The sequence below is a fragment of the Penicillium argentinense genome (assembly GCF_028826775.1).
Source record: "Penicillium argentinense strain IBT 30761 chromosome Unknown utg000004l_segment0_segment0, whole genome shotgun sequence".
Taxonomy (NCBI): domain Eukaryota; kingdom Fungi; phylum Ascomycota; class Eurotiomycetes; order Eurotiales; family Aspergillaceae; genus Penicillium; species Penicillium argentinense.
Genome location: NW_026622663.1, coordinates 814,801 through 842,111, shown reverse-complemented (window position 1 = coordinate 842,111; position 27,311 = coordinate 814,801). Strand labels below are relative to the sequence as shown.

The following is a 27,311-nucleotide window of genomic DNA, read 5'->3' as shown; positions in this document are numbered from 1 at the left end:
TATCATTTGATGCTTTAATCGTTAACCTTGTATTTCTCAGACCCCATTCAAGCATGCCAATTGTTAGCAAATACAAATGTTTCAAGCTCTTGATATGCGGACTCGAGGTCGTCGTTGACGATGATCTTGTCATGAACTCCAGGGCAAGTCGTGTATTGAATCTTTGCCCTTGCCCAGACTAGCCTTTTTTGAATGGCGGATTCAGAATCTTAGTAGCAGTGGATACAGACTACCTGATGCCATAATTTCGAGTCAGTATCCAATAGACAATAGGCGATGGCAGGCTGCTTGGTAGTGAAATGCGGATATAGTTACTTCGGCCGCAGAGTGAATGGTCGTGGGCGGTCAGGCCAAGTACGAGAAGAACTGCCGCCCTCCGCTGCTTCCGCCTTCATCACGCTTCATCGCGCTACCCTTCTATCGCGCATCGCATCGCGTCCATCGCTTTTCATCCCGGCGTCTGAAGCATCGCTTCTGCACGCAGCTGTTCAATATGGGCGTCCGAGATTCCCACGGTGAGGCGACGGGGACGCCCGACCCCGTCGAGAAGGGGTTCGCTACCCTCAACACCATCCGGTGAGTCCAATATCGATCGCAATGGTTTAAAAACCATTTCATTTGTGGCTTTGAGTCGCTTTTTATCGGTCGCATTTGCTAACCCAGTCGATAGGATCGGTGTGAAGGCCATGGTGCAGAAGGTTCGCCCCCCAGCGCAGACTCTGGTGGCCATCACGTGATATCATACTAACGTCCATTTTAGGATGGAGAACTACGCAAGGCGGAGATTCTTTCGATCAGACAGCGCAAGGACGGGCCTTCGTTCTAGTATGTTCACATCATATCTCCTGGACCAAGGGAGCCTTGCATGCTAATATGAATATCTAGTGTGCACTATGTCGACTTCAACAAGCGTCTTGATGGTATGTCAGCACCAAATCAGCAGATGGCGCAGCCGAAATGCTAACATATCATTCTAGAATGGGTTGCATCTTCGCGAATTGACTTGACCCAAGAGGTCGAGTGGCCCCAACCAGAAAAGACCGACAAGAAGAAGGCCGCCTCCACCAACAAGGCGCCTAGCAAGAACCCCAAGCAACAACGCGTTGGCGCTGATAGTCGCGAGCAGTCCGGCACCCCGGACGCTCTGGGCGGCAAGAACATGAATGTCGGCAAAGCTTCACGACCCTCCAAAGCCGGCGGTAAAGAGAACCAGGATATCCCGACCCCGGGTGATATCTTCGGGTCCGAGGCCGTCTCCGCTGATGGCACGCCCAGGGCCGGCGACTCAGAAGATGTGGAAATGACCGATGCCCAGGATGAGAAGATCCCCAACGAAGATGAAGTGAAGACCGTCTCGGGTGAGGTCATTACCCGTGAGGAGGAAATCGAGCGTCTCCGTACAAGCGGCAGTATGACCCAGAACCCAACTGAGATTCACCGAGTGCGAAACTTGACCCGTCTTCAAATGGGAAAGTTTGACGTCGAACCGTGGTACTTCTCACCGTACCCTGATTCCTTCTCAGACGTGGATCTGGTCTACATCGACGAATTCTGCCTGAGCTACTTCGATAACAAGCGTGCTTTCGAGCGTCACCGCGCAAAGTGCACGCTGGTTCACCCGCCCGGCAACGAAATCTACCGCGATGAGCACATATCTTTCTTCGAGGTCGATGGACGTCGCCAGCGGACCTGGTGCCGAAACCTTTGCTTGCTTAGCAAGCTGTTTCTCGACCATAAGACCCTCTACTATGATGTCGACCCTTTCCTTTTCTACTGCATGTGCACTCGCGATGAGACCGGCTGCCACCTTGTCGGCTATTTCTCTAAGGAGAAGGACTCCGCCGAGGGTTACAACCTGGCTTGTATCCTGACGTTACCGCAATACCAGCGTCGTGGGTTCGGCCGTCTGCTCATTTCTTTCAGCTATGAGCTGAGCAAGCGTGAAGGCAAGCTCGGCTCGCCTGAGAAGCCGCTTAGTGATCTGGGTCTCCTTGGTTATCGACAGTACTGGCGTGAGACACTTGTCGAGCTGCTGATGGAGCCAAACCGAGAGGCCATGAGTGAGAATGAGTTGGCAGTCTTGACCGCCATGACTGAGAAGGATGTCCACGAGACACTGGTTGTCTTCAATATGCTCCGATATCACGTATGTTACCCCCTAGCTAACCCCGTGCTAACTACTGGTGGTATTTGCTAACTTCCATTACAGAAAGGAAACTGGGTTATTGTTCTTACGGACTACGTTGTTTCCGAGCACAACAAGCGTCTTCAGAAGGAGAAGGTTAAGGGTGCGCGCAAGATCGACCCGACCCTTCTGCAGTGGAAGCCACCGGTCTTCACGGCTTCTAGCCGTACTTGGAACTGGTAGAGAGGATTTGGCATCTTGACCGATCTGGTTCTTTCGGAGTTGTGTCTCGAGTGATATTTAGGTGGGCTGGATAGAGACGTCAAGTTATGGTGATTTCGTGGCGTATGTGCTTTGTTACGTGCGGTGTTTGGAATCGGAATTTTTGGGGCGTGGTGTTCTGGATGGGATGTCTTCGGATTTACTTGATACCTCTATTCTATTATTACTGTACACTAAATTATTTTACATTTTCTTCAAAAGACATTCAAAAGACATTCAAAATTTCCCAGCCGCACTTCATTTCAGTCCTCAAGCTACTCTGCGCGTGTCTATGGTGGAGGAGGCTGGCCCGTCCAGGGCCTATATCTTCTTAACTCGACTCGAGTCTGACTTGAGAATTCCTTTATTGGATTTTCCAGCTCGCATGGAACGAGCTGCAGTGGTTATCTCAACATCTGTACTTGGATGCTCACTTGACCTGTGTCTTAGTCACATTACTATATTCAGCGGCAGTACAGGATGCTCATAAAAACCGATAGAGAGATACGAACTTCATAATAATCAAAAAATGGATTAGTGAGGACTTTCAGGAAGAAATTTTTAACCACACGAGGCGTATTCGCGAAGGAAAAGCACTTGGTCAAATAAACAAGGATAAAAGCGATCTGAAATTTACCCAGCAGAGCTTTTTACCCAGCCAAAACTTCGAATATGAGCCGCCTGAATGCCTTTCAGAACCCCTGGGTTTTGATATCAATCTGAAAACGCCTGCTGTCAAGCGACCTGTCGATGAGCTGAGAACCAATCCATCTCATCGCGGTTATCCTAGCCGAAGTCTTGACGTCGTTGGCTCACAGATGCCAGACTATGGAAAAGTGGTTCTGTATAAACGAAACGCTACCGTTGATGAGAGCCAAGATGTCCAATTCTCATGGAGGTAAGTTTTCGCAAAGCTGGACAACTTACATCGGACTGACCCATTGGCCATCACTATCAGCCACATGCAGGCTGAGACAAGAAGCTTCGACGACTTCATGGTAACTCAAACACTCGAGAATAACGATCAATGTTGCTGATTTTTGACTTTATATAGCGATTTGCGTCCAACGTGCCGAACTTGGCCGACGAAGACAGAGCTCTGGTGGTGTCTTTGCTCAAACGAGTGTAACCAAAAACGACAAATATCAGTCACGTTGCGTAGGTTTGGACTCCACTGTGATAGATAAGATGACGAGTGAGAAGTCTGCTATCTTTGTCGAGTTTCCTTTCTTCTCCGTGCAGGAGAGCAACGATGCCGCGAAATCTCGCTACAGGACTGAAAGGGCCACGCGCAGCTTCATCCAATCTTTTTATCAGATGGACTCTACTCAAAAGCAAGTCAGAATGGTCCCCGTATCAGCTTGAGCTTCCCTCCAGTCTTTACTTGGCCGGTCGGGAAAAAGCACCACCTGAAGAGAGTACAGGTTCTAACCTGAGCGGCCATTTCCACAAACCCAATGATGGCCATTCCAAACCAAAAAAGAATACTCAAATGGACTAGGGAATGTTGTGGACGAGGAGGAAAAACAATTGATGATGTGTCTTCGCACATAGATACACAGCTCCTCAGGACTGGCAGTAAGGAACGTCGGTAGCTCTACAAAGACGCGCCCACGAATTCTTATTTTGATTTGGATGCAGTCATAAAGAAAAAAATATTCGATCTCGCTTCCTACTTTCATCGCCACAGAAGGACATGTCGAAAATAGTGTGAAGGATCCACCGTGGGAAGCAGACCTCAAAGAGGTCTTTTGTACCTTGTGTCGTCTTTTCAACTTCTTTATCCCTCTTGAATACCCTTGCAATGTTGGTCAGAAGTTTTGGGGAGCGGTTCAGGATCTCATAGAGGTATGTTGTCAAATCACCCCTGGTACAAACAGCTTCTAATACCGAAGAACTCAGAACATACCTCGGATGTGCGAAATATCCGCCATGCAGGAAATGACCAAGCGATCACGTCGGTTCCGCATGGTGAAGTCCTTCTTTGTGGCCGATCTAAGTCATCCGAAGTACGCAGACGTTCGAGCAGGGACTGATCTGGAGCTACTCATCCAGTACCCCGACGAGTGCGCAACGTGCAAGACTCAGATGGCATACTCCTCGCAATCAGATGCTTGCGATCATTTATTTACACATCATCTTCAGGCTTCTCCTGAGCAGCGTGCCGCTATAAGCTCCCAGTCGCAGTGGGTCATGGACGTTGGCCAGTATTTTGTTGAGATGGGCTACGACGAAGCACTGAATATAGAATGAGGGCCTGCTAGACAAATCGACCTTAATGAATTGGCAGAACTTTGACTTGACTGTGTTGTGTTGAACTGTCTACATGCCATTCTGGGGGTATTTATTCCTGAACGGGCGGCAAGCCCCTGACAGTAGTAAATCCCTCATAATCGGTCTCGACCAGGGTCCTTCCATAAAGATCTCCCGAATGTAGAATATAATGGTGGCAAGAGCGCTTGAAGCGCATATCAAGCTCAGTGCCTCCGGTTTCCCTGGACAGGCATGCCAACAGAGATTGGGAATGAGGCAACAATTCGGTGCCTTATACTGGAACCTCAACATATTTGACGTTCATTTGTCGACGAGCGGGCCAGAATATTCTTTCCTGGCTTAGAGAGTACTTGACCATACTGGAGAAGTTGGCTGTTCAGATTCAACATGCAGTGTCCGAGAATGACGAATTAGACAGAGACACCTATCGGATCCCCTCGAGTCTGGTTGAAGGCTTCCAGCATCTTTTAATGATGCTCGTGACGACCGCGAGCCTGTCAAAGTCTGCACTGCGGAACCGAGAAACTTATGCTGATCCTGATCCTGTGTCGACATTTCTCCAACCCTACGAATCAAACCGGGTCGGTGCATACGGCTCAGTCTGAGATATTTCTAAAGAGTGCGATTGTAGAGATCGTTCTCATGGCTATACTGACGACAGAACTGATGTCGTGGCCTATGAAGCCGTAGGGCCTGGCTTGGCTCTAGCTCTGGTCATGGGAAACATCCAGTCAAGTGACTCGAGAAACAACACTGTGGACTTGCTCGATATCTATCGAGAGTCTATCAGATGTCTCGCGAGTCCATACAGTTGCCTACTCGGGCACTGATATCTAGATTCATTGTCGCTGATACAAACGATTATAGCAATTCAAAGTCATTCAGCACCCGCAGCAGCGCTTATTGCGAGATATTTATCTCGTCAAAGAGAAGCTAGATATCAATTCCAAGATATTCGCCAATAGAGGCGGGTTGAGACGATTTCGGGACTAAAATGAAAAGTAAAATTAAAAAGGATAGAAGGAATTGTCTTGGTAGATGGGTTTCTGGCCCAGCATAGCCACCAGCCGAGGAGTCATCAAGGGGATTTTCGTTGTTTGAGCAATTTTGGACCTCGAGCCGGGCACTCACTTGGACGGGCAGAAAAAATAGGAGTGTCTACTGTTTCCCTTCTTCCCGTTCCTCTGTATCACCCGCATGCGCATTGTTCTCTTCTACATCCGAATCCCGGCCATTTCCTCTCTGCCAAACTTTGACTCATCTTCAATTCTCCATTCTTCAGCACCGAATGGATGATAACAACTTGATGAATGCCTCTCATCCAACCAACTTTTCCATCCCAGGCAGCCTGGCAGGACAAAAGTCATTCTATTGCCGCTCTGCTAAGTGGTAGAACCACTTTAACTACTCAGTTCCGTCAAGTGGCCCACCCAGTCAAGGATAGCACGTCTTCAGATCAAACATCTAGCGTCTATCGTGAACAACCTTCAAGATGAAGTCCCTCAGGCCAATCTTTTCTATGTCTCATTGAGGGAGCCAAGAACACAGTTATACGACAACGGTGATAATGCGAACAGTCCAGTTAGTACAACTGCCGAGAGCGTCACTGACTCCACAGTCAAGACAAGCCCACGACTCCTCGACCGCTGGCTCGACGCAGCCGTAAGATTCGCCGGATCAGACCCCATGTTCCTATTCCTCGTCACAGGACTGCATTTGATACGGCAATTCGGGTATTTGGGTGGCTGCAATCTCGGACGTCCAGGCTATCCTATGCTACATCTTCGACTCGCTCATGCGCCAGCTCCTTCGTGCATACTCCGAGTTCCAGGTAGCCATGGCTTGTTTCCAATCCCGCTTCGCTAGCTAGGGACGCATGCTTCGCCAAGTGAAGGAGTAGCTGGGTCCGGATTGAATCGCTCGTGTGTCTGAACTGTGCATGAATGAGACCCTGCCTCCGTTCGATCGAGGACTGCGTGCCCAAGGCCCTTTTGCTCGAGTCAGTATTTTTTCGGCGAAGATTTTCGGACATGTCGCTCCTGTTGGTCTATTCTAGATTGGTGTTTTCGTGTGGTTGGAGTTTGGGCGTAAGTGAGTCTGGTCGAGTCGGTGGCAACTGTATACCAATTATGCGACATCTGCGTTGATGACTCTTGTCTTTGCTTTCTTGGCTTGTCTGCGTGAGTGCTATTGTACTTATACGAATATCTGCACGGACGTCATTTTCAAGTTGGACGCAACGCTTGAGGGAGAGCTCCGTCGACTCAGCAAGGATTCAATTCCATATAAAACGGAGGATATCATGCCTCCCAAGGGTAACTCCAGGTAGCGATCTTCTACTATGGAGATGTTATCGGTACACTCGCGAGTATCATCTTCCTTGTGATTGTCATCATCACCTGGGTGGCCGTCGGTCCAGTTTTCGAGTTCAACAACCCCTGGTGGCTTCCCATCGGCACTTATGCTGGGCTGGTTGGTCTGTTCGATAGTTTTGTGCTGCGCAATATTCAGAGCAAGGTCAGCGAATACACTAACGAGCAAATCCGGGCTCTGGAAAAGCATGATATGGCATTGTATTATGGACTGTTGATGCCGATTCCGTATGGTCGACTGAAGGCTCCCTCGCTGAGCCAGCGCATTTCACGCTACATCAACACCCTCAGTTCGCACTTGTTTAGGGTTGTTTCCGGGGTTTCTCTCACTATAGGATGCATTGTGGCTTCTAGTGCGACGCGTTGGAGCTTGACAGGTCAGCTGGTCTCCAATGTTCCACCTAGTATTATCGGGACGTTCTTTATGATCATTTTGATTACTGGTCACAATTATGCCGAGAAGAAAATGCGTGTTTGACATTACGGATATTTACTATCGACGACAGCGTCTTTTGTCATTCGTCGGTCATGCAAGTGTCATTGAGACTGGAGAGGCTGTTGAGTTGATGTGGAAGTTGAACAAATCGAAGAGGATGAGAATGCTAGGTGAATGCCAATGCTGAGGACAGCTGTGATTAGGAGGCTAGAGGCTAGTCGGTCAAAACCAGAAAATTCGTTGATGTTGAATCTGTAAACAAATATGAACGAGTGTAAGCAGCATGCCTCTAGGGCAACTTGGGGTGCTGCGAAGAGATTAAAGCACTGAATTGATTCGGAAGGTAGGTCTACATGACAAGCTTATAACGAAAACGTAAATCTTCCTACAATTTACCAAGAAAGTGAAACGTATTCAAGTTGCATACTTGATATTGGCTGAGGGAGCACTATCATAAATCCGGCAAACCTAGGCCTGCGCCGCCATCATGTAAATGGCATGCCAGTAAAATGCCTGGTGGCAAGAGAGCTTGCGCCGTAAATGAAAATTAACACGCAGACGGATTAGACTCGCATCATCTGATTCATGGCATGAAGGTGGAAACCAGTAACAATTTCCACGACAGGAACGCCTCGAAATCAGCATAGTGTCTTGGTGCGAAACCATCCTCATTGAAAACCATTTCAAAAAGCAGAACCACCCTCATTGCTCATGTTGCAGCGCGCACAGCTGTGGCGGCAGGTAAAAAGACAGAAAAAAAGTACATAACACGAAGAAAGCGTTGCGGTGATGAAGGGTGGGGGAAAGGTAGAGAGGTAGAGAGATTAAGGTGGAATGAAATGTGTCTGATGCTCTCCATCACTCACACAAGTGCCTTTGGTTTGACAGTTGAAAAAAGAGGATGGGGCAGATCACAAATGATGTAGGAAATTGATCCGATGACTAAGCCATCTTCCATAAAATTGCTGACCGGAGACCAGAAAACCGAAATAACGAGCACATCCAGAAATTGCCATCACGAAAGAATGACCGCAAGGCCTTCCCTTCAGTTGGAAGGGCTGACCTTTCGCGGACCCCAGTTTGCGTTGCGTGACTGGTGACGGTGGGAGGATGGGGCACTGCCCTGCTGAGGAGAAGGTTTCTTGGACGGAGCATTGTTGCCAGAAATGTCACGCGGCTTGGGACCACGACGAGACTTGTTGTAGCCGGAGGAAGAACGTTGCTGGCGCGGTACCTGAGCCTTCTTGGGAAGGCTAACAGTCTTCACTTCAGTGGAACCGGGAAGGCGAATCAAAACCTGAAGGTGGCCAGTATGATCCCTGTCGCTTGGTCCAAACTGGTAGGGATAGGCAGTTTGGAATTGCAACTTCCCATACTTTGGGCGGATTGGAGCCTGCGAAGGCGCGGGAGCTGAACGCCAGGCGGCAGGCGGAGCCATATTGGGAACACGGACAGGAGGCTGAGAGCCTGGCTCACGATCTTCGAAAATTTCATCCTGCTCATCGACTTGGCGAACGGCCAAGTCTCCGTCTCCGCTCTGGGAGCCAATGTCCTTGCTTGGGAAAGAGACAGAGACAGGCACAGCCGTAGCAGGGCGCTGCACATCGAGAGGTTCCTTCGTAGCGGAGGTGACTGCTAGAGAGCTCTTCTTCTCCGGAGGAGTCTTCTTACCGAACAGACCGTTGATCTTCTCCTGCCACGAAATCGCACCTGCGGGTGCCGGGACGCCACGCGGGGGTGCAGCTGCCATCGACGCGAAGGTGGGTGGAGGGACAGGAGGTCCATGGGCCTTAGCCTTGGCAGCCTGGGGAAGCTTGACGACCGGCTTGGGGTTCGGAAGGTGCACGTGAGGGCGACCAGAACGACCGCCGTACACAGGGTGGCTCGACTCCTCGGGAGGAGGAGGGGAGGGGCTTCGTGAGTGTTCAACCTTGGCAGAAGCCTTGCGCTTTGGCTGTTCGGTGGCGTGAGGGAAGAATCGCGAGCTGCGTACAGGGACACTAGCAAGAGGGCGGCCGTTATCCGTAAAGGGGAGGCCATCAGCGACAGCATCAAGCCCAGTCAGCGGGTTAGAGGGTGAAGCATTGTTGTTAAGCTTCTTCTCTTCCACATCGTCCCGCTTGACCCGTCCCTCGGGCAAAGGCTTAGGCTTCTTCCAGGAGGAAGTGGCCTCCAATGGGGCCGAGCGTTGGTCATCCTGGCGCGCCTTTTCAAAGTCGATGCGCCTCTGCTTCCCCTCTTCGATTTCCTTTTCGCGGGAAAGTGCATGGAAGCTGCCCCAGGTGCCCACTGTGCGCTGCAAGGCAGCCGGAATCGGGAACGAAATGCCCGTACGAGAGCCGGGAGGTGCAATGGGACCCGGACGGCCGATGGGGCTCAGAGGTTCGTACGCAGGGAGGGTGGTCTCGGGGGATGGCAGAGAAGGGAGGGCCGTGGCCTCCTGGGGCCCCGATAAAGTCTGAGCAGACATTGCTGGCTGGTCCAGACCCAGGCTGCTTCGTAAAGGCAGTTCTCGTGGAGGGAATCCTCCAAGGGCTTGATCGAAGATACCGTTACCGAGAGTGCGATCGCTACTCAGCGGCTTCCAGGGGTTTTTGACTGAAGGCGAGGTCGCAGCGAGGTTGGCGTTAGTGGACCAGGGTGGATAGGAGCTGGCGGTGTTCAAGCCTCCACGCCACTGGTCGGCGTGTTCAGGCACACTCGACTCTTGTGGGGGACTTTGATCTGAAGATTGAGGTTGCGTCTGGTGTGGAGGAAGAGGTTGCGGAAGTTGAGTTGGGTTGGAAGGCGGGGGTGGACAGGTTCACGTTTTATGTCGCGGGGAGAAGTGGTCTGGCGGGAGTGAATGGCGGGCGGCTTGGACGCGTGCTTCTCGGCGCCACGGTCCCGCTCGCTGGCATTCACTGGTTTCTTGATCGAATCGGGAGGGTGAATCTTGATCAAGCCATATTGTGTGGTCTCGCCGCTGGGTTCAGGGACGGGGGGTTTGGGGGGTGAATTCACTGGCGCATTCACTGAAGCCGAAGCTGTGGGTGGGGCCTTGCGGGATTCACTGTCCTTGCGCGGCTTGTCCGGGGGTGGGCCCAACGCCGCCAGTTTCTGCCGGATGCGCTCCTCCTTCGCTTGTCTCTCCTGCTCTTCCTGCTCCAAGCGCCGCTGCCGGGCCAGCATGCGCGTCTCCTTCATGATCCGCTCCTGGAGCGCAACTGGGTCTTCCTGTGGCGCCTCAGGGACCGCCGCAGATGGATTCTCAGCTGCCACACTGCCCCCAACACTCGCAGCCGGAGAAGCTTGAATAGGCGCGCTAGGATGATGTCTTGGGGTCGCATCGTAGTGATGACCGTAGTCACGTTCCATCAGAGCAGGGTCTACCATACCATTCGACAGAGAACCTCGCCGAGCCTCGAAGTGCCGGGGAGGTCCATCCACACGGCCAAACGACGGGCGACGCCCATATCCTCCACTACCACCACTTACATTAGATGATGTACGACGGCGATTCCAACCCATGCCCTCCTGGTGATGCCGGTGGGTCTGGAAAGCGGCAGAGGGCTCTGCCGGTCCATTCATATCCTGACCAGACCGCTGCAGCACAGCCGGAGCTCGAGGGCCCTGATCATGCCGCCATGATGGTCGTCGGTTATCCGGCACCGGTTCATACCGGCCGGAACGTGAGTTGAACAGCTCACGCGGCGCACCCGGCGGGGAATCCCGCCATTGACGATTGAAATCGTCGGCGGCGATTTCTTGAGGAGGCAACGATGCATGATAATGGTCGTCCCGGTGCTGATAGTGAGGGGGAACGCGCGAGGGAGGTAGGGGGTGAGCTGTCTGATTGACTGGCGAGACTCTCTCCACTGGAGGCAGAGCTGCCCATGGTGATTTAGCCGGGGGAGGTGCAGGGCTTGTAGATCCAGAAGGGACTCTGTCGTTAGATGAGATACTAGCACCCTTGGCCTTGCGCTCAGCGTTGCCTCCGAGTCGAAGTACAGTCGGATTCGGTCCAACCGATGTTGTAGGCTTGGGGGCTGCGATCTTGACGGGGTCCTTTGCGGTGATAGTATCAGGTGTTGCATCTTGCTTCGGCTCTTCCTGGATATTCTCTGGGGGAGGCGCATTGTCATTGTGAGTGAGAGTGACCTTCGTTCCATCGGTCCACTCAATGGTCTCCGGAGCCCAATCATCCTCGTCATCATCAATATCAGCCCATTTGGCTTCCGAGCCGCCGCCGCCGTCTTCTTGGATCCGAGATGTCATGTGGATACCATATTGCTGCTTTAGCTCTTCATCGGTGAGGTGCTTCGTCGGAGTTGGCTGGACGGCTAAATCATAAAGAAGGTTATTTAAGCCAATTAGGACTTCGTAGTTGCGACAAAACTTACGTCTGTTTTTGTTCCAGACCTGGTTCGGATCTGGCCCCGTTCCTCCCGGTTTCGCAGTGTTGGATCCGGACTTTGACAGAGAGTTACCAGGTGTGGTCTTCGCTACCAATCGTGGCCTAGAGCTTGGTTGCGGTGTTCCGAGGGGAGTAGTCGAAGTAGAGGGAACTACGATCGTATTAGTTATCAAATTCAGAACAGCACTCGCTTTCACTCTTTTTTGCCTACCTTTCTCTGGAGCCTTAGGTGGCGCAGCAGCTCCGGGAGCCTTTGGTACGGCAAATTTGGCAAAGGAAACGGGTTTGAAGGTAGCAGGTTTCTTGACGGAGCCGGTACGAGTGTGGTGTCTTCCATCTGTTCGGCTGGCATCTGACTCCGAACCACCTTGTGAAGCTGTATCGTCCCCAGCATCCGAAGCTGATCCCCCTCCGTTCAGTTCGAGTGCTCTAGACGCAACCAATCCTGCCCCGATATTCTCGCTCTGAGGGTCGGGCGTGCATCTCGTGTCGTGGTTCGATTGCGGATCTGTTGAAGATTGTGTAGTCAGGTTCGTCGCGATATGCTTGGTCTCCCCCTCGTCCCCTCCAGCAGTGAACTTGTCGTTGGTGCTCGCAGGAACGTCGGAAGGCGAAGGCTCGCCGCCCGACAGGGACTGATCTACCACATCGCGGCTGCTCTGCTCTGCCATAACAATTTTTGAGTCTGTAGCGGACATCGAATGTGACGTCGGTCAGAACTGCGCTTGAAGAAATCTAGTTGGATGAAATCGAGCGAGACGTGAGCGGGCAGCCGCCAGGTCACGCTCGCATAGTATCGGGGAAGAAACTGGCGATAGCGTACCTATGGTCAGGTCTCAAGAATCGCCGCGGTAGAACTGCTCGCTGGACTGGTTGCACCCTCAAAGATCGGGATTTCACAACCAGGGAAGGGGAAGTTGGGCGGCCAACCTCCAGGAGCTGAGAACGCCGGGTAATCGTGTTTCGGAGAGCGGGCGGAATCGAAAGGCGCGCGAGGAAAACCGCCAGGAACTCCCGGGATAGGAAGGAGGGTGATAGGGATGTGGTCGGGAGAAAGAGGGGTGTTGATGGGGAAGGTTGGCTGCGTTGTCGATGGTTCTCGGGTTTGAAGCTGAGTGTTGGCTGTTTTCGGTTAGTGCCATCCGGGCAAGTGAGAGGTTTCGCAGTGGCCGCCCACGACAATTTAGGCAGGAACCAGGCAACGAAAGCGGTATTTATAACGACAGTAGACTTAGTAGTGCCTGAGAAACTCTCACACAATGTTTCCTTTGCGCCGTGCGACAGGGGACAAAAAGCCCACTATTTACGAGTATGTGTGGTATGATTTGAGCTGGTGCGGCGGTTTCCTCCCGGCGCCCTAGCATCATTACCTCCCTCTACTTTTAAATACTACAATTATAGATCGGATCCCTGCCACTAAAGATGGGAAACAGACCGGGTAAATGGGAAAATAAAACTATTATAATGAGACAAAATGAGATTCCAGGATGGCTCTCTAATTCCTACACTGCCTTGCTCTGGGTCAGAGGATGCAGTATGTACATCAGTCCTCCTCCCATGATTGAATCAAAAGAAATCAGTTTAGTGAGGGTGGTTCTTGTGGTGACCTGTAGTAACACTTCGTTAGCGTGTGGAACAGGCCGAGCAACAGACTGGATAAGGCGAAGCCTCGCGCGAAACTTACGGAGGTGGAAGTAGTACTCCATGCTGTAGCCGAGGATTAGGATACCAGCGATGGCGTGGACGATGGCTGTTCCAGTCAGATTATGTCACTCTACTTATCTCAACCAATATATTAAAACTTACGGACGCCGGAGTTCTGGTCGAAGTAGCGGGCCTTGTAGCGACCGAGGATGCCGGTGGGCTTGACCTGGGGAGCAGGGCCACGGGGGAGACCGGCGTAAAAGTTCACGACGCGCTCCATGCGGGCAGCATCCTGGGCAGCACCAATGGCCTTCACAAATATGTTAGCCGTTGTCCGGGGAGCAAAGAGTGATGTATATGGCTTTTAGTCGGCACGAAAAAGCCTTCGGGAAGGGACGGGGCCGAGAGGGGTGCGAGGTGCATTCGAGGAAAGAAGGGCATTCAGGGAACTCACGTTGGGGGAGGCGATCTAGGATGTCAATTAGTATCATGAAACAAAGGCACGACGGTCATTTTGGGTATCAATTCGAGGGTATCGTACCTTGGGAGGGATCAGGGTCGACAGACCACGGCGGACGATGTAGCTCATCTTGTCGGGACTAGAAGGAGTCAGAAGCAGGTCGCAATGAACGCAGGTGCGAAAGAGAGCAAGAGCGTGATCGGGAGAAACATACGGCGATTCGCAGCGCAAGTGAACCGGGGATTGATGATGCAGAGGGGAGAGAACTTGCGTACGTTCGGGAAGCGGGTGGTCGGAATGGCCTGCTGCCAAGCCGCGCTAGTCCCTTTTCGGATGTGCCGTGACCTGCACTTCGATCCGCGCAAGGCCTCCTCGACCATCTGCTGCGTTGTCGACCTCATTCTTCTCCCAACTCCCCCTCCGTCCAGAATGTCGCTTCTCCGAGTTGGCGGCGTCGCTCGCCTTCGCGCCGCCCGGTTGGCTGCCCCCCTCAATGCCCGCTTTGTTTCCAACCCCGCCGACCAGGTCAAGACCAGCCCGGCCGATGCTCCCACCGACACCCACAAGGGCAGCTCCTTGATCAACAAGCAGAGCCCTGCTCAGTCTCTGGCTCGTCACCAGCCCGATTATGAGGCTACTATCGACCACGGCACCTCGTACGTTCTCCCCGCCATCAATGCCGTGCGCAAAACCCTTTCGCTAATCGCCATATCTCTTTTTCACAGATCATTCTCCCCGGTCCCCAAGCGTGTGATGGATGGCAGTGAGCCCGGCACTACTCTTCCCGCCGCTGTTTTGTCTGGTGCTCCCACTGACCTTCAGGCCCGCACGGTCCGGTATGCAGTTTTCTCGAGTTTCCCCGATCGATAGACCACAAGCTAACGAGATATATAGCATCTACCGCCCCGCGAAGCCCGCCTCTCAGTCCGGCACCTGGCACTCTCACCACTGGCGTATGGACTGGGACATCCTGCAGAAGGGCCACCGTTGGGAGAACCCGCTGATGGGATGGCAGTCGTCCGCCGACGGCATGCAGGGCACCAACATTAAGTTCAAGTCCAAGGAGGATGCCATTGCTTTCGCCCAGAAGCAGGGCTACGAGTACTTCGTTCAGGAGCCAAATGAGCGCCGCTTTGTGCCTAAGGCTTACGCGAACAACTTCCTTCACGAGCACAGGAAGCTCAAGCACATCAAAACCAAATGATTGTGCTGTCTGTGTATTATGTACATATTTTTTGCGGTTTTCCTTTTCTCGATCAAAATCAGACCCATTTCAACGATTTCATTATCTCTGCTCAATTCTGCCGCGGAAACGTTCCTTTTGGCGGTAGTTCGGTGGTGTTGTTCTTAGTGACAGCCTGGGACTCGGTTTCATGCTCTTTGGACATCGTCCTCGGTTACTTACGAAGGCAGGAAGAAAAATTCGGTCGGTGATATGTCAAGGCTTGCATCAAAACAATTATTTGCATGCATTCTCCCGGGACCTTACGTTCATTGCTAGGCCTGTCGATCAAGTAGATATCGGTCTTGTGGCAGTGAAGAAGAAATATATGACTAATCCACACCCACCACCTTTTTTATATTCAAAACCACTGGAAGCTTGTTACAAAAAAAGGGAAATCAAAACGCCACGTGCTGGTCGATACGATATGTCGTTATGCAAAACCGCAAAGTTATAGAAGCACTGGATGCACCTAATAGACTTTCCCCACACTCGACACCCAAGGTGCCGGGATGGGGTCGATGATGCGCTCACCACTCTAGCAGCCTATAACAAGACAGTCGCCTTGGAAAGTTCCCATTATGCATTGTGAAGCTCCTCGCAATGACATAGCTGTTCCATTGTTCCCCGCTGTGGTCGAGCATATATTTAAGGGTATGATCTCCGCCGCCCGGCTAGCATTCTACCATCACAGCCGGAATATCGCCCTGCATAACTTCATCCTATCGAACGAGTAACCTTTATCGAGTGGACACAACAGACATCATGTCCGACCGTGAGTTACTTCTTCCACAAGATTTGTCTTCCTTTTCTTCCATCCTATCCTGCGAAACTGACTATCTGCAGAAAGCAAGGCTCAACCTCCCCATGAACATGAGGGCTTTTTCGAGCGAATCCTCCACCACCATATGGGTCAGCAGACCGAGGAGAAGATGAAAGATCACCATGAAGACCACGACGAGGACGAGAATAATACTGCGAAGCAGGAAATGAACAATAAAGGGGAGATGGATAAGATGAAGGACTACTTGCATGAAGATGAGGAGCTGGAAGAAAACGGTCAGACCTATGCTGGCTTGATGTAAACTGTGTCATACGATTGCTAGATAAAATTGAAATGAATGAATGCTTGATCTTGAATATTGAGTACCCGAAGCTGTCGTATCACATTGGTACCTATATGTATTTGCGTTGATCAGCTCAACACGATTTTCGGATGTGCCGGATCGAATGCGAGGGCGCTTGGAGTTAATTGACCAGCCACTTAAATGTTCATGATAAAAAACCGCTACATAAATATCGGACCAAATGAGAAGCTTACCTTTTGAAAAGAGAGAAAATCTCGGGGCTCCTACATTGGACAATGAGCTCACTCATTCGTAGGTCCTTGGGGAGGTGAGTAGGTGTGACGTAATATTAGGACTATAGTAACTAACTAGAAACGCGAAAGGAAAATCAACAAAAGATACTTTCGATGATCATGACCTCAATTACCTTGGAGATTCTCAGAAATTTCAAGAACGTACAACTCGCCGCTCGTGTTAAAGCTCCCAGGAAAACCCAGCCTTCGTCCTGTCAGAACAGTATTATACACTGGCCGAAGGTAAGCAATGCCTCTTCGACGGAAGAAACACCTCACTTAACTGCAACAGGCTGTCCTTTCGCAAGCAGCAGCAACGACGTTTCATTGCGAAATAACCAAGGCGGCACTCTCGGTCTACTCCAGGACACCCAACTACTAGAGACAATTGCTCATTTCTCTCGCAAGAGAATCCCGGAGAGGCGCGCGTGGATTATATGAGCAAGAATTACCTGATAAACTGACAGTAAAATATAAGAGTGGTCCATGCAAAAGCAACAGGGTGAGTGTATCCGCAACGGCTTGAGACAATTGTTGACGAGAATACCAGGGCTTACGGAGAGTTCGAAGCAAGGGCCGATTGCTCAGATATCATACGTGCCAGCTTCCTCAACAAGGCTGGCAAAAAGTTTCCTGTCCTCCTTCGCGTTTCGCTTGTTGCCGGTGAATCTGGCGCCGCGGACACGTCTCGGGATGTTCATGGTTGGGCTATGGAACTCTATACCGATGACGGGAATCTGGATTTGGTGTTTGACAATAATGTAAGGGAGAGGAAAAGCTGGACTGAGGCTTTTGCTTACGTCCATGTAGCGTGTTTTCTTCATCCGCGATCCGATCAAGTTTCCCTCGATGAACCGGTCGCACAAGACGCATCCGGCGACTCATTTGCAGGATTGGAATATGGTAAGTGAAGTCGGCCTGGAATGAAACAGATAAACTGACGAGCGTAGTTTTGGGAGTATGAAGACCAATTACATTCTCAAGGGCTGTTCTAACATGATTAAGCTTCCATACTGGCAACCCAGAAAGAATTCATGAACTTATACAGCTGTTCAGTGACTGGGAACTCCACAATCGGTTCGACATCTCAATGGTTATAGTGGACACACATTCAAGTTCACCAAGAATGTCAGAAATAATAAATTGACTTCCGGTCATTCCATCCCAAGAATAACCGATGTGGGTGCAAATAGGACGGAACATTCAAGTACATCAAAGTTCACATCAAAACTCGACAAGGTATCAAAAACTTCACCAGAGAAGAAGCGACCATGATGGCTGGAGAGAACCCAAATCATATTATCAATGATCTCTACCACGCTAATAATAGGAAAGATTACCCGGTGAGGGATGTCTATGTTCAAGTCATGGATCCCTCAGAGGCAGAAAATTATCGATGGAATACTTCGACATGACGAGAGTTGGGCCACATGGGGACTTTCCCCCGAGAAATATTGGAAAACTGAGAAAACTGACAATCAATCGTAATGTACGATCCTCTATGATTGTGGCTTTTTAGAGTGGAAGTCGGATTGTGACAACCCCGAAACTAGTTCACCGATATCGAGTATGCGGCATTTTCTCCGTCTACGATGGTGCCAGGATGGGCAGCATCGGCCGATGCAGGTCCGTCTTATTCCTTTAATCATATCATGCTTTTAATTTATCATCTAACCTACTCGCAGTTTTGCAAGCATGCTTTTACGCCTATCCCGATGCAGCCCGCTATCATATCGGGGTCAACTATGAATAATCCCTACAAATGCCGCCAAAGCCCCCGTATATTGTCCGTTCCAACGAGACGCAAAGATGAGATTTGATGAAAACTACGGTTCAGATCCTAATTATGTCTGACCATCGCCCCACTCGCTCAAATACTACCAGGACTCCAAATTCGTCCAGGCTAGTTCGTTGAGTCAGATCACGAAAATGAGAAATGGGTTGGAGAAGTGGTATGTTGTACGAGCCACATCTGTGCCGAAGATTTTGTACAACCGGCCGCACTCTGGAAGATCATTGGACGGGATCCAGGACATCAGGACAGACTGATTGGAAATCTTGCTTCGACCATCAAAGGCGTCGACTCAACGCAATTGCGCGAGAGGTATATGTAAGTCGCCTCGTTACCCCAGTATACCCATAAATTTCAGAAATTTCGGAATGGTAAGCTGACTCTGCTTAGCTCTGTTTTCTTGTGTTAATCAAGATCTTGGCGCGCGACTTGAAAGAACGACGGAGGCCATTCAGAAGTCATAATGTGGGGTTCTTTCTTTGTCGATAAGTTCTTTGTTGAAATTGAATACTTTTTTTTGCCTCAAGTTCGAATCCCAAAGAAGGATTGTCTCGTATAACACGGTACCGTAGGATGTCCTAGGGTAGGATGTAGAGAGAGGATGGTGCTAAGCCCCATTTGATAGGTTGCGCGGATCAACACAAGCCGAATCGGCACAGGCACAGATTGAGCCCCGCCACCCCACCCTAAAAATCGATGATAAGATCATCGCCAACTTTTCCAATCCACCATTCCCTCCATTCCCTTTGTCCCTTTTGATACCCAACATGGCGCCCGAAGCCACCGAGGACCACGGCGTCGACCAGACCGTCCTGGCCCTTCGCAAGGTCCTCGTCTCCGAGGCCGAGCCTCTCGCTCGCCGATTCCGCGCTCTCTTCTCCCTTAAGCACCTGGCTTGCCTGCAGCCTCCTACCGAACAGACCCTCCCCGCGATCCAGGCGATCGCCGCTGGTTTCGTGTCGCGCTCGGCGCTGCTGAAGCACGAGCTTGCCTACTGCCTGGGTCAGACTCTGAACCGCGACTCTGTTTCGTACCTGCAGCAAGTCGTGAAGGATGTTGACGAGGATGCGATGTGCCGCCATGAGGCCGCTGAGGCCCTCGGCGCCCTGGGATATGATGACAGCTTGGACCTGCTGAAGAAGCTGCGTGATGATAAGAATGAGTTGGAGATTATTCGGGAGACTTGCGACATCGCTGTCGACCGTATCATTTGGGAGAACTCCGAGGAGAGGAAGGCTGAGAAGTTGAAACCTAGGTATGATTTACACCTTGAAACATAATTTTGGAGTTGGGATGGAGTTTACTAATGTATTTTTGTTCGATTGTGCAGTGACTTCACCTCCATTGACCCTGCTCCCCCTATGCCCCTGCAGGCCAGCGAGCCCTCCATTCCCGACCTCGAGAAGACCCTGCTCGATACCAAGCTTCCTCTCTTTCAAAGATACCGGGCTATGTTCGGTCTCCGCGACCTCGCCTCTCCCCCTGACCTCCCCACCGCCGTCGGCGCCATCAACGCGCTTGCCAAGGGTCTGAACGACCCCTCTGCCCTGTTCCGTCACGAGATCGCCTTCGTCTTTGGTCAACTCTGCCACCCCGCCTCTATCCCCTGCCTTACAACCTGCCTGAGCAACATTCAAGAGGAAGGTATGGTGCGTCACGAGGCCGCCGAGGCTCTGGGCAGCCTGGGCGACGAGGAGGGCGTGGAAGAGACCCTCAAGAAGTTCTTGAACGACCCCGAGCAGGTTGTGCGCGACAGTGTCATTGTGGCCCTCGATATGGCCGAGTTTGAGAAGAACGGAGAGGTTGAATACGCATTGATTCCGGACGGAGCTGCCACCCCGGTTTCCGCGGCATGAAGGATGATCTTGAATGAATTGATGAATTGGAAAAAAGTTCGTAACGTCGTTATTTGATACTCTCTGTTATACAACCCAATAGACCCTTGTCCCATACTTGCACACCCTTCCCTTTTTGCTTTTGCTCTAGCTTTTTCGATCAGTTGTTCATTGTTTCCCTGTGGTCAAAAGTAAAAGTAGTGGTTAGGAGGGTTTTATGGAGCTCTGGTAAGGAGTAAAGTTGATAGTAGAGTTGATAACGTACTTGTGACCGCAGACGCAACGAAGGAATACCGTACTACCTTCATCGGCACTGCGCAGCTGGACGGTAGTGAAGAACATCTCTTTGCGACCGCACTTTTCGCATGTGTGGTTCGTGACAGCCTCGGTCTTCCGATCTTCGGCGGAGAGGGTCTGAACCGCAGAGCGCTTGGATCTCAGTGCGGACGGGAAGGCGGAGGGCTTGGATTCGGAGACAATGGTTTGCGGAGTAGTGTCTGTAAAAGTATTAGAGAAAATTCTGGAAGAGGAGAATTCCAGTGTCTGTTCAGCCACTGACCTTTGTTGCGAGTACCGCAGACATCGCAGTGTAGAATCGCATCGGCGTCTCCAGTGGACTCGCGAAGCAGATTGCCGCAATCCGTGCAGAAAATGAGAGATCCGATGGCCGACATGGTGATAGTGAAGAGTCAGGAACAGCAGCAGGAACCCGGGCTCTCTTGAATGGAATTATTCGCGATTGACGGCAAAGTCTTGAAATTCATCGGAGGCTTTTTTTTGGTCGCACGGGCCACTCGCGATACCCGTGCAGGCGGTCGGACGCGGCAGATCCCGATGAAATGATGAACGAATATGGTCATCGTGAGCTCTCCTGTCTCCGAGAATCCACTCGTTCGCAGGAAATCCGCCCCGTGAAGCATGTCGTAGATGCTCTCAACGCACCTGCCATGTCGCTGCGTCGAGCAGGCCTCTCCTCCCCACATTAGCGCCCTCCCTATTCGCCAATAACCATCACAGCGCCATCATGGATCAGAATGGACACCCGAGTGTCCAGGTCGTCATCAACGCCCATTCGCAGTCGCACGCGGGCTACGGGTCCAACGGGGCCAACATGCCCTTCCAGCAAGCTCAGTCCCGTCCGCTTTCAGTAGACGAGGCGTTGCAGTACTCCTCCATGTCTAGCGCGCCGGTATTTGGTCTAGGTCAGTTCTGTGAAAGAGAAAGCCGCTAAGTTTGAAAGAAACTCCTACTAATGCGGATTTTGAGGATTTTAGACTGTGTAATTCGCCCTGACGTCGGCCGACCCTCTACTACCACCTCCATCAACCATGTGCTTCAAGCTGGCCGGAATACCCTGAGTGAACTGGATGAGGAGATACAGTCTGGACAGGACGAGTCGAACCACCTCGAGACCTCTCGTGAATATCTTCAACAATTGCTGGATGGGGACCAGTTGACAGAATTGTAAGTTTCTTCACAGTCCATGGACGGTTCATAAACGGTTCATGGACAATCTCCTTTTCCTATGCATTTGCATATTCCAATCATTTCCACTCTACACCAATTCCATTTTGTGCTCATTTCTATCTGGTGACCATCTTCATTTGGTGACCGCTTTCCATTTGGTGACCGTTTTGCAACGGTTGTTCAACCGCATTTCGTTGTTCAACCATAGTTCATGGACAACCATATTTCGTTGACAACCTTTTTTGTTTGACGACCATATTCCATTTTGCAACCATTTTTCGCTCTGAAACCGTCTTGCAACCGTTCTCCACTCCGCAACGTTTTCCATTTGGTAACCGTAACCCAACGGTCATACTACGGTATCCATTTGGAAAACGTATCCACGCGCAAAACACATCCGTCTTCATGACAGTATTCATTGCAAAATGGTATTCATTCCAATACGTATTCAGCTGACTCTGGACCCCGCCTCACAGCAAATTCAAGCTACCTTCCGCTCTTTCTCGGAACAACTCCCATACCAGCACCCCCGATGGCAAGCCCGCAACCCATACTGGACTCGGCCCGTTCGCCCAGATGATGCTGAACACCACGGATATTGCATTCAGATGTGAGTCTCAAGAGGCGCTTGGCCTGATCGACCGGCCCTACTGACTGTTTACAGACCCGGAAGTTGCCTCGACCAATGTCAAAGCCGAGAAGAGAGACGTCCCCAAGAAGGCCCCAACTGATCACCACCACCAAACACCTTCTCAGATTCCTTCGAAGCCCTCGTCTGTTATCACCCAAACTTCAAGTCAGATCTCAGTTGTGGTCCCCGTGAAGCCAACAACCGTCAAACCTGGAAATCAAGCCGCCGTGAAGCAAAAACGCAGCGTGGACAGCGAGATGACAGCTATCCGCCTTAAAGATCAGAAGGCTGAGGCAGACGACGCGCTCATGAAACTGCAAGATCTCTTACTCGAAATATTTGAAATCGAAGACCAGATTGATCCTGACATGACGATTGATCCAACCCGACCGAACCCTACCTTTGTCAACGCCCGATCCTTAGAAATTACCGGCATGATATTGTCTTCCGATGCTCACACTCGCCTCCAAAAGGCTATTCGGAAGGTAGCTGGCTTTGATCGGCTGCCCGACATTCCCTCAGACTACCTAAACCGTGTACAAAAGCTGTGCGAGAAACCAATTATTGCCGCGCAGGCTCCGGATCTGAGCCTCAACGACTCCTTAAACGAATCTGAATCCCAGGACTGGATCAGCAGGGTTGATGATGTGCTGAATGCCATGCTTGCAATTGGTACTCTCCTCCAGACAATGTCGGGACGCCAAACGGAACGTGATCTTTGTCCCGAGGATTTGATCGAGGCTATTCCAAATGTGTTGAATCAAGCCTTCGACAACTGCATTATCCCCGCAGTGGAAGCGCGCTCTAATGGGAAAGATTCCGAACGCTTCTCTTTCTTCGCCAGCCAGAAACGGATCATTGGTAGTCTGATCAATCAGAGCAAGAAAGTCCTCACCCTGTTTGCCGACTTTTTGTCTCGTATTGAAGTCTCGGAAGGGACCATCACGTCGGCTGAGTTCTTTGCAGCGAAGTTGATTTTTGTGGAAAATGCGCATAATGACAACCAATCTGCTGTCGGCTATCAAAAGTACGAACCTGCACGTCGCGGCGCAATGGACGTGCTGGCAAAAATTTTCTCCAAATACCCTGATCAGCGTCCATTCATCTTGGACGAAATTTTGGTCTCGTTGGAAAAGCTTCCCTCCACGCGTCAAAGCGCTAGGCAATTCAAGCTTGCCGATGGCAAGAACATCCAGCTTCTCACAGCCCTGGTCCTTCAACTCGTGCAAACTACTGCTCTGGAAGTACCACGAGCGTCGAAGGCCAAGCGCCGCCTTCAAGCGCAAGGCCATGGCGAAGACGAAGACGAAGCCATGACTGACGGCAATGGAACCAAAAGGGATGATTCCGAGGACGAGCAAGAACTGGACGAATCTTTGGAGCGTTTGGCCACAAAGGCCAATCGCCTGTATGATAACGCGTCTCGCAGCGCGCAATACATTGTCAAATTCATCGTTCAGCGCGCCATGACATCCACAAAGAGTGGTGACCAACCATACCGCAACATCCTTGACCTCTTCACCGAAGATTTGATCAATGTACTCGGATCGACAGACTGGCCTGCTGCTGAGCTTTTGCTTCGAATCATGGCATCACACATGGTTAACATCGCGGATCAAGAAAAGAGCCCGGCCACCGCGAAGAGCATGGCTCTGGAACTTCTGGGCTGGATGGGATCTGCAATTTCTGATCTCATCGCCACGGCGCAACATATGCTTCCGGCTTTGGAGGATGGTGACGCTGATATAACCGACTACCTCAAACAGCAGTTTGACGATTTTACATCCCGAGCTCTCCACCCACAAGATCTCGTTGCTCCCAACGGTCCGTATCGTATGGCTTTGGAGTATCTGTCGCACGACAAGAATTCGGACAATTGGCAGTTAGCGAGCGCACGAGGCTTTTATCTAGCCACATGGGCCAAAACCGTTTGCTCCCTATACTACAATGCCGAGGACAAGGAAGAAATGGCCCATGACGACATGACCGATGACTTGGTGGTTCTCCTTTCAAAGTCATTTCACGATTCCCGCTGGTTGGAAACCCACCGCCAGTTCGATTCAATCTCGAACGTTCACGGCAGATTCGCGTACATCTTGACTGTCTTGAACTCGAGTTTTGGTAAAGCCTTTAATACGATACTCAAAGTGCTTTTGAACTCTATTGCCAGCGATCAAGCAAAGGTTCGAACCCGCAGCTTGAAGAGTGTAATCTACATGCTTGAGAAAGATCCAAACCTTCTTGACCGCGATGCTTCGGTCATGCGAGTTATTCTCCGATGCACAACAGACGCCTCTCCAATGGTCCGAGACTCGGCCCTTTCGTTGATTGCGAAGTGTATCGGTCTCAAGCCGAAGCTTGAAGAGGACGGATGTAGAAGTATCCTCGCATGTGCAGCTGACCCTACTGCTGGTGTTCGGAAGCGTTGCATTAGTCTGCTAAAGGAAATTTACCACAAAACGTCTCGACATGAATTGAAATTGGCAATTCTGGACAGTTTCCTACAACGCACAGGAGATCACGAAGAGAGCGTTGCGACTTTGGCACGTCAGACATTCGAGGAAATTTGGCTTGTTCCTTTCCACGAATCCATCGAGTCTACCTCGGATGGACCCAAACTCAAGATGGCTCTTGGCGAGCAAGTTGGCTTGATTGTCAGTCTCGTTCAGCGCAGCGATGCCGCTCTCGATTCTCTTAGCACTTGCCTGAAAGCTGTGTTGTCAGACAAGTCGAAGTCGGCATCTTTGAACTTCAAGGTCTGCAAGTCCATGGTGGCCATTATGTTCCAAAGACTCGTCGAAGATGCAGATGCCTCGGGAAAAGATTTCCAGCAAGCTCTTCTCCAGACGATAACCGTTTTTTCTAAGGCAAATGCAAGACTGTTCAGTCCCGACCAGTTGGAAGCTCTGCACCCCTATATTGGTCACCTTGCTACTGCGGATGATCTGTTCATATTCCGCTCAGTTGTCGTCATTTATCGCTGTGTCCTGCCACATCTTTCTTCCGCGCACAATACACTCCTCAAGGAAGTACAGAACGACCTCTTCAAGAGTGTAGCCAAGCTTGCACGAGCCGAATTGAATGAAGTCATGGCCTGTTTGTGGACAATCAATAGTGTTTTGCAGAATACAGACCGACTGGTCAAGCTTACGGTGTCTGTGCTCAAACCGCTACAGCAATACAAAGCCTTGAAGGACTTGGGAGCAGAATCGAATGCCTCTGTGCTTGCTCGTGCAAAGAGTTACATCCGAATTGCTGGTTGTGTTGGTCGACACTGCGATCTCGAGAAATACTTTCCTCATTTCAAGAGCTCGTTCCCCACCTGGTCCGGCAGCACCGTGGCCGATTTGATGGTGGACTCCATCTTACCTTTTACATCCTTCAATCAGCCATTTGATCTGCGAGTCATGGGTCTAGAAAGCTTGGGATCAATTTGCCAATCTTGGCCCGGCCAGTTCGGCCGAGATCCTACGCGAAAAACATTTGCTCAAGTCTTCAAGGAGGATGCACCGGGTCTGCAGAATATTGTGCTACGCTCATTCGCAGACTTCTTTTCCATCCACGAAGGAAGAGCCGAGAAGGCAGTTATGCCGACTGCCGAGGCTGCTGCTCAGGAGGATTCTACTCGGCTGGGGGGCTCGCTTAGGGCCAGCGATAATGACGGAGCCGCAGCATTGATCGCTCAGCACTTCTTAAAGAACATGCTTAAAGTGGCGCAATCGCGCCAAGACACATATTCGCTTACAGCTATCGAGCTGATTGCGTCTATCAACCGACAGGGACTTGTCCATCCCAAAGAGTGCGCAGGTGTTCTGGTCTCTCTGGAGACCTCAACTGTGCCGGCAATCGCCAAGGTCGCCTACGATACCCATAAGATGCTCCATTCGCAATTCGAGTCCATGTTCGAACGAGAATACATGCGAGCTATCCAGGAAGCTTTCTACTACCAGCGTGATGTGGTTGGCGACTCTAACGGCGCAAGTGCTCGACCGTACGTGGCCAAGTTGGCACCATTGTTTGAAATCGTCAAGATCAGTAACAGCAAGTATCAAAAGAAGTTCTTATCGAGCCTGGCATTAAAGGTCAATTTCGAGCTTAAGGAGCTCGACCCATCCGGAGACCCGCCAGAGCATCTGCTCTTGGCTCGGTTTATTTCTCAGAACTTGGCATTCTTCGAGTACAATCAGTTGGCTGAATTGGTTCCCACTATCACTGCTATGGAACGCATCGTTTCATCGACAGGTACCGTTGTCGCTCATGCCATTGAGGTGGATATTTTCCCAAGCCCAATTGGTCCGCCCGTGATCGACACACCGACTGGAATGATGGGACTTCCCACGGAGATGGCGATGCAAACCAGCATGCCACAACAAGTCGATCCGACTACCCTGCGATTACTCGCTACGGCCGCTGCATCCCTCTCGATGCTTTGGGAGGCACGAACTTACCTGCGACGTCTGTACAACGTCAATTCTCAAACTAAGGACAAGGACGGAAAGGCGGCCGCCAAGGAGCTCAACAAGGCCGCGTCCAAGTCTCATGGCGTTACCGGCGACAAATTCTGGGAAGCCATCGCGAGAAACATGGCTGCTCTCAGCAGCCAAGGTGCTATGGTTGCTAAGTGTCGAGAATTCTCAACCCTCCTCGCCATAGATGAGGAGTTCAAGGTCGACCGAGGCGATGATATTGAAGGGGATAGTCTTGATGCTATCGGCGAGGCTGATGAAATGATGACTGGCCCTGATAGTACCCGTCCACCGAAGCGCAAGAGCTCAGTTTCGAGCACGGGCGTTAACAAAAAATCTAAGAGCCGGAAGTCTTCCATTGGCAAGAAAAGGTTCAGTAATGAGCCTGATGAGGCATGGGACTGATGGACTGTCCCATGTGTTTTGCGTATGATGATCATCTTTTTCTTTCTTGGGCTTTTCCTCCACCATTTTCTTTTTCCCATGATTTCTTTATCATTCAGCATTTCAGGAGTCACCATCATGTTTTACGCGATGTTATGCACGAGGCGATCTATGTTAAGACCGGGG

The 27,311-nt window shown here is 51.0% G+C and overlaps 11 protein-coding genes across 11 annotated transcripts; 8 read left to right on the top strand and 3 right to left on the bottom strand.

Moving 5' to 3' along the window:
* Positions 1 to 493: 493 nt before the first annotated feature.
* Positions 494 to 2,368, top strand: N7532_003259 (NuA4 histone acetyltransferase complex catalytic subunit ESA1; the record flags this gene model as incomplete). Its single annotated transcript, XM_056615753.1, has 6 exons — positions 494 to 576; positions 671 to 698; positions 761 to 825; positions 886 to 920; positions 978 to 2,146; positions 2,210 to 2,368. The coding sequence occupies 6 exons, from the start codon at positions 494 to 496 to the stop codon at positions 2,366 to 2,368; spliced, it is 1,539 nt and encodes a 512-aa protein (XP_056476110.1).
* Positions 2,369 to 3,846: 1,478 nt separating this feature from the next.
* Positions 3,847 to 5,490, top strand: N7532_003258 (Mg2+ transporter protein CorA-like/Zinc transport protein ZntB; the record flags this gene model as incomplete). Its single annotated transcript, XM_056615752.1, has 5 exons — positions 3,847 to 3,977; positions 4,036 to 4,234; positions 4,289 to 4,547; positions 5,054 to 5,259; positions 5,281 to 5,490. The coding sequence occupies 5 exons, from the start codon at positions 3,847 to 3,849 to the stop codon at positions 5,488 to 5,490; spliced, it is 1,005 nt and encodes a 334-aa protein (XP_056476109.1).
* A 752-nt stretch (positions 5,491 to 6,242) lies between these two features.
* On the top strand, positions 6,243 to 6,528 carry N7532_003257 (uncharacterized protein). Its single transcript, XM_056615751.1, has 2 exons — positions 6,243 to 6,322; positions 6,426 to 6,528. Exon 2 carries the CDS (start codon positions 6,434 to 6,436, stop codon positions 6,524 to 6,526), a length of 93 nt encoding a protein of 30 aa, XP_056476108.1. The 5' UTR covers positions 6,243 to 6,322; positions 6,426 to 6,433; the 3' UTR covers positions 6,527 to 6,528.
* A 71-nt stretch (positions 6,529 to 6,599) lies between these two features.
* N7532_003256 (uncharacterized protein) lies at positions 6,600 to 7,510 on the top strand (the record flags this gene model as incomplete). Its single annotated transcript, XM_056615750.1, is given in 4 exon segments — positions 6,600 to 6,701; positions 6,717 to 6,751; positions 6,767 to 6,975; positions 6,990 to 7,510. 4 exon segments carry the CDS (start codon positions 6,600 to 6,602, stop codon positions 7,508 to 7,510), a joined length of 867 nt encoding a protein of 288 aa, XP_056476107.1.
* A 1,003-nt stretch (positions 7,511 to 8,513) lies between these two features.
* N7532_003255 (uncharacterized protein) lies at positions 8,514 to 12,562 on the bottom strand (the record flags this gene model as incomplete). Its single annotated transcript, XM_056615749.1, has 4 exons — positions 8,514 to 10,119; positions 10,167 to 11,790; positions 11,851 to 12,015; positions 12,076 to 12,562. 4 exons carry the CDS (start codon positions 12,560 to 12,562, stop codon positions 8,514 to 8,516), a joined length of 3,882 nt encoding a protein of 1,293 aa, XP_056476106.1.
* Positions 12,563 to 13,445: 883 nt separating this feature from the next.
* N7532_003254 (F1F0 ATP synthase subunit f) lies at positions 13,446 to 14,097 on the bottom strand (the record flags this gene model as incomplete). Its single annotated transcript, XM_056615748.1, has 5 exons — positions 13,446 to 13,471; positions 13,549 to 13,614; positions 13,671 to 13,818; positions 13,963 to 13,977; positions 14,050 to 14,097. The coding sequence occupies 5 exons, from the start codon at positions 14,095 to 14,097 to the stop codon at positions 13,446 to 13,448; spliced, it is 303 nt and encodes a 100-aa protein (XP_056476105.1).
* Positions 14,098 to 14,265: 168 nt separating this feature from the next.
* Positions 14,266 to 15,172, top strand: N7532_003253 (ETC complex I subunit; the record flags this gene model as incomplete). The annotated part of the gene is made up of 3 exons (XM_056615747.1): positions 14,266 to 14,624; positions 14,694 to 14,804; positions 14,863 to 15,172. 3 exons carry the CDS (start codon positions 14,266 to 14,268, stop codon positions 15,170 to 15,172), a joined length of 780 nt encoding a protein of 259 aa, XP_056476104.1.
* Positions 15,173 to 15,955: 783 nt separating this feature from the next.
* N7532_003252 (uncharacterized protein) lies at positions 15,956 to 16,275 on the top strand (the record flags this gene model as incomplete). Its single annotated transcript, XM_056615746.1, has 2 exons — positions 15,956 to 15,965; positions 16,037 to 16,275. 2 exons carry the CDS (start codon positions 15,956 to 15,958, stop codon positions 16,273 to 16,275), a joined length of 249 nt encoding a protein of 82 aa, XP_056476103.1.
* Positions 16,276 to 19,109: 2,834 nt separating this feature from the next.
* Positions 19,110 to 20,198, top strand: N7532_003251 (deoxyhypusine monooxygenase; the record flags this gene model as incomplete). The annotated part of the gene is made up of 2 exons (XM_056615745.1): positions 19,110 to 19,597; positions 19,673 to 20,198. 2 exons carry the CDS (start codon positions 19,110 to 19,112, stop codon positions 20,196 to 20,198), a joined length of 1,014 nt encoding a protein of 337 aa, XP_056476102.1.
* Positions 20,199 to 20,381: 183 nt separating this feature from the next.
* N7532_003250 (DNA-directed RNA polymerase I core subunit RPA12) lies at positions 20,382 to 20,851 on the bottom strand (the record flags this gene model as incomplete). The annotated part of the gene is made up of 2 exons (XM_056615744.1): positions 20,382 to 20,674; positions 20,737 to 20,851. The coding sequence occupies 2 exons, from the start codon at positions 20,849 to 20,851 to the stop codon at positions 20,382 to 20,384; spliced, it is 408 nt and encodes a 135-aa protein (XP_056476101.1).
* A 350-nt stretch (positions 20,852 to 21,201) lies between these two features.
* N7532_003249 (putative sister chromatid cohesion protein Mis4) lies at positions 21,202 to 27,146 on the top strand (the record flags this gene model as incomplete). The annotated part of the gene is made up of 4 exons (XM_056615743.1): positions 21,202 to 21,379; positions 21,452 to 21,641; positions 22,121 to 22,254; positions 22,309 to 27,146. 4 exons carry the CDS (start codon positions 21,202 to 21,204, stop codon positions 27,144 to 27,146), a joined length of 5,340 nt encoding a protein of 1,779 aa, XP_056476100.1.
* Between the last annotated feature and the right edge of the window lie 165 nt (positions 27,147 to 27,311).

What these genes read in the sequence shown, in the direction of transcription:
- N7532_003257 (XM_056615751.1), top strand. Translation starts at nt 6,434, where the DNA reads ATGCTACATCTTCGACTCGCTCATGCGCCAGCTCCTTCGTGCATACTC.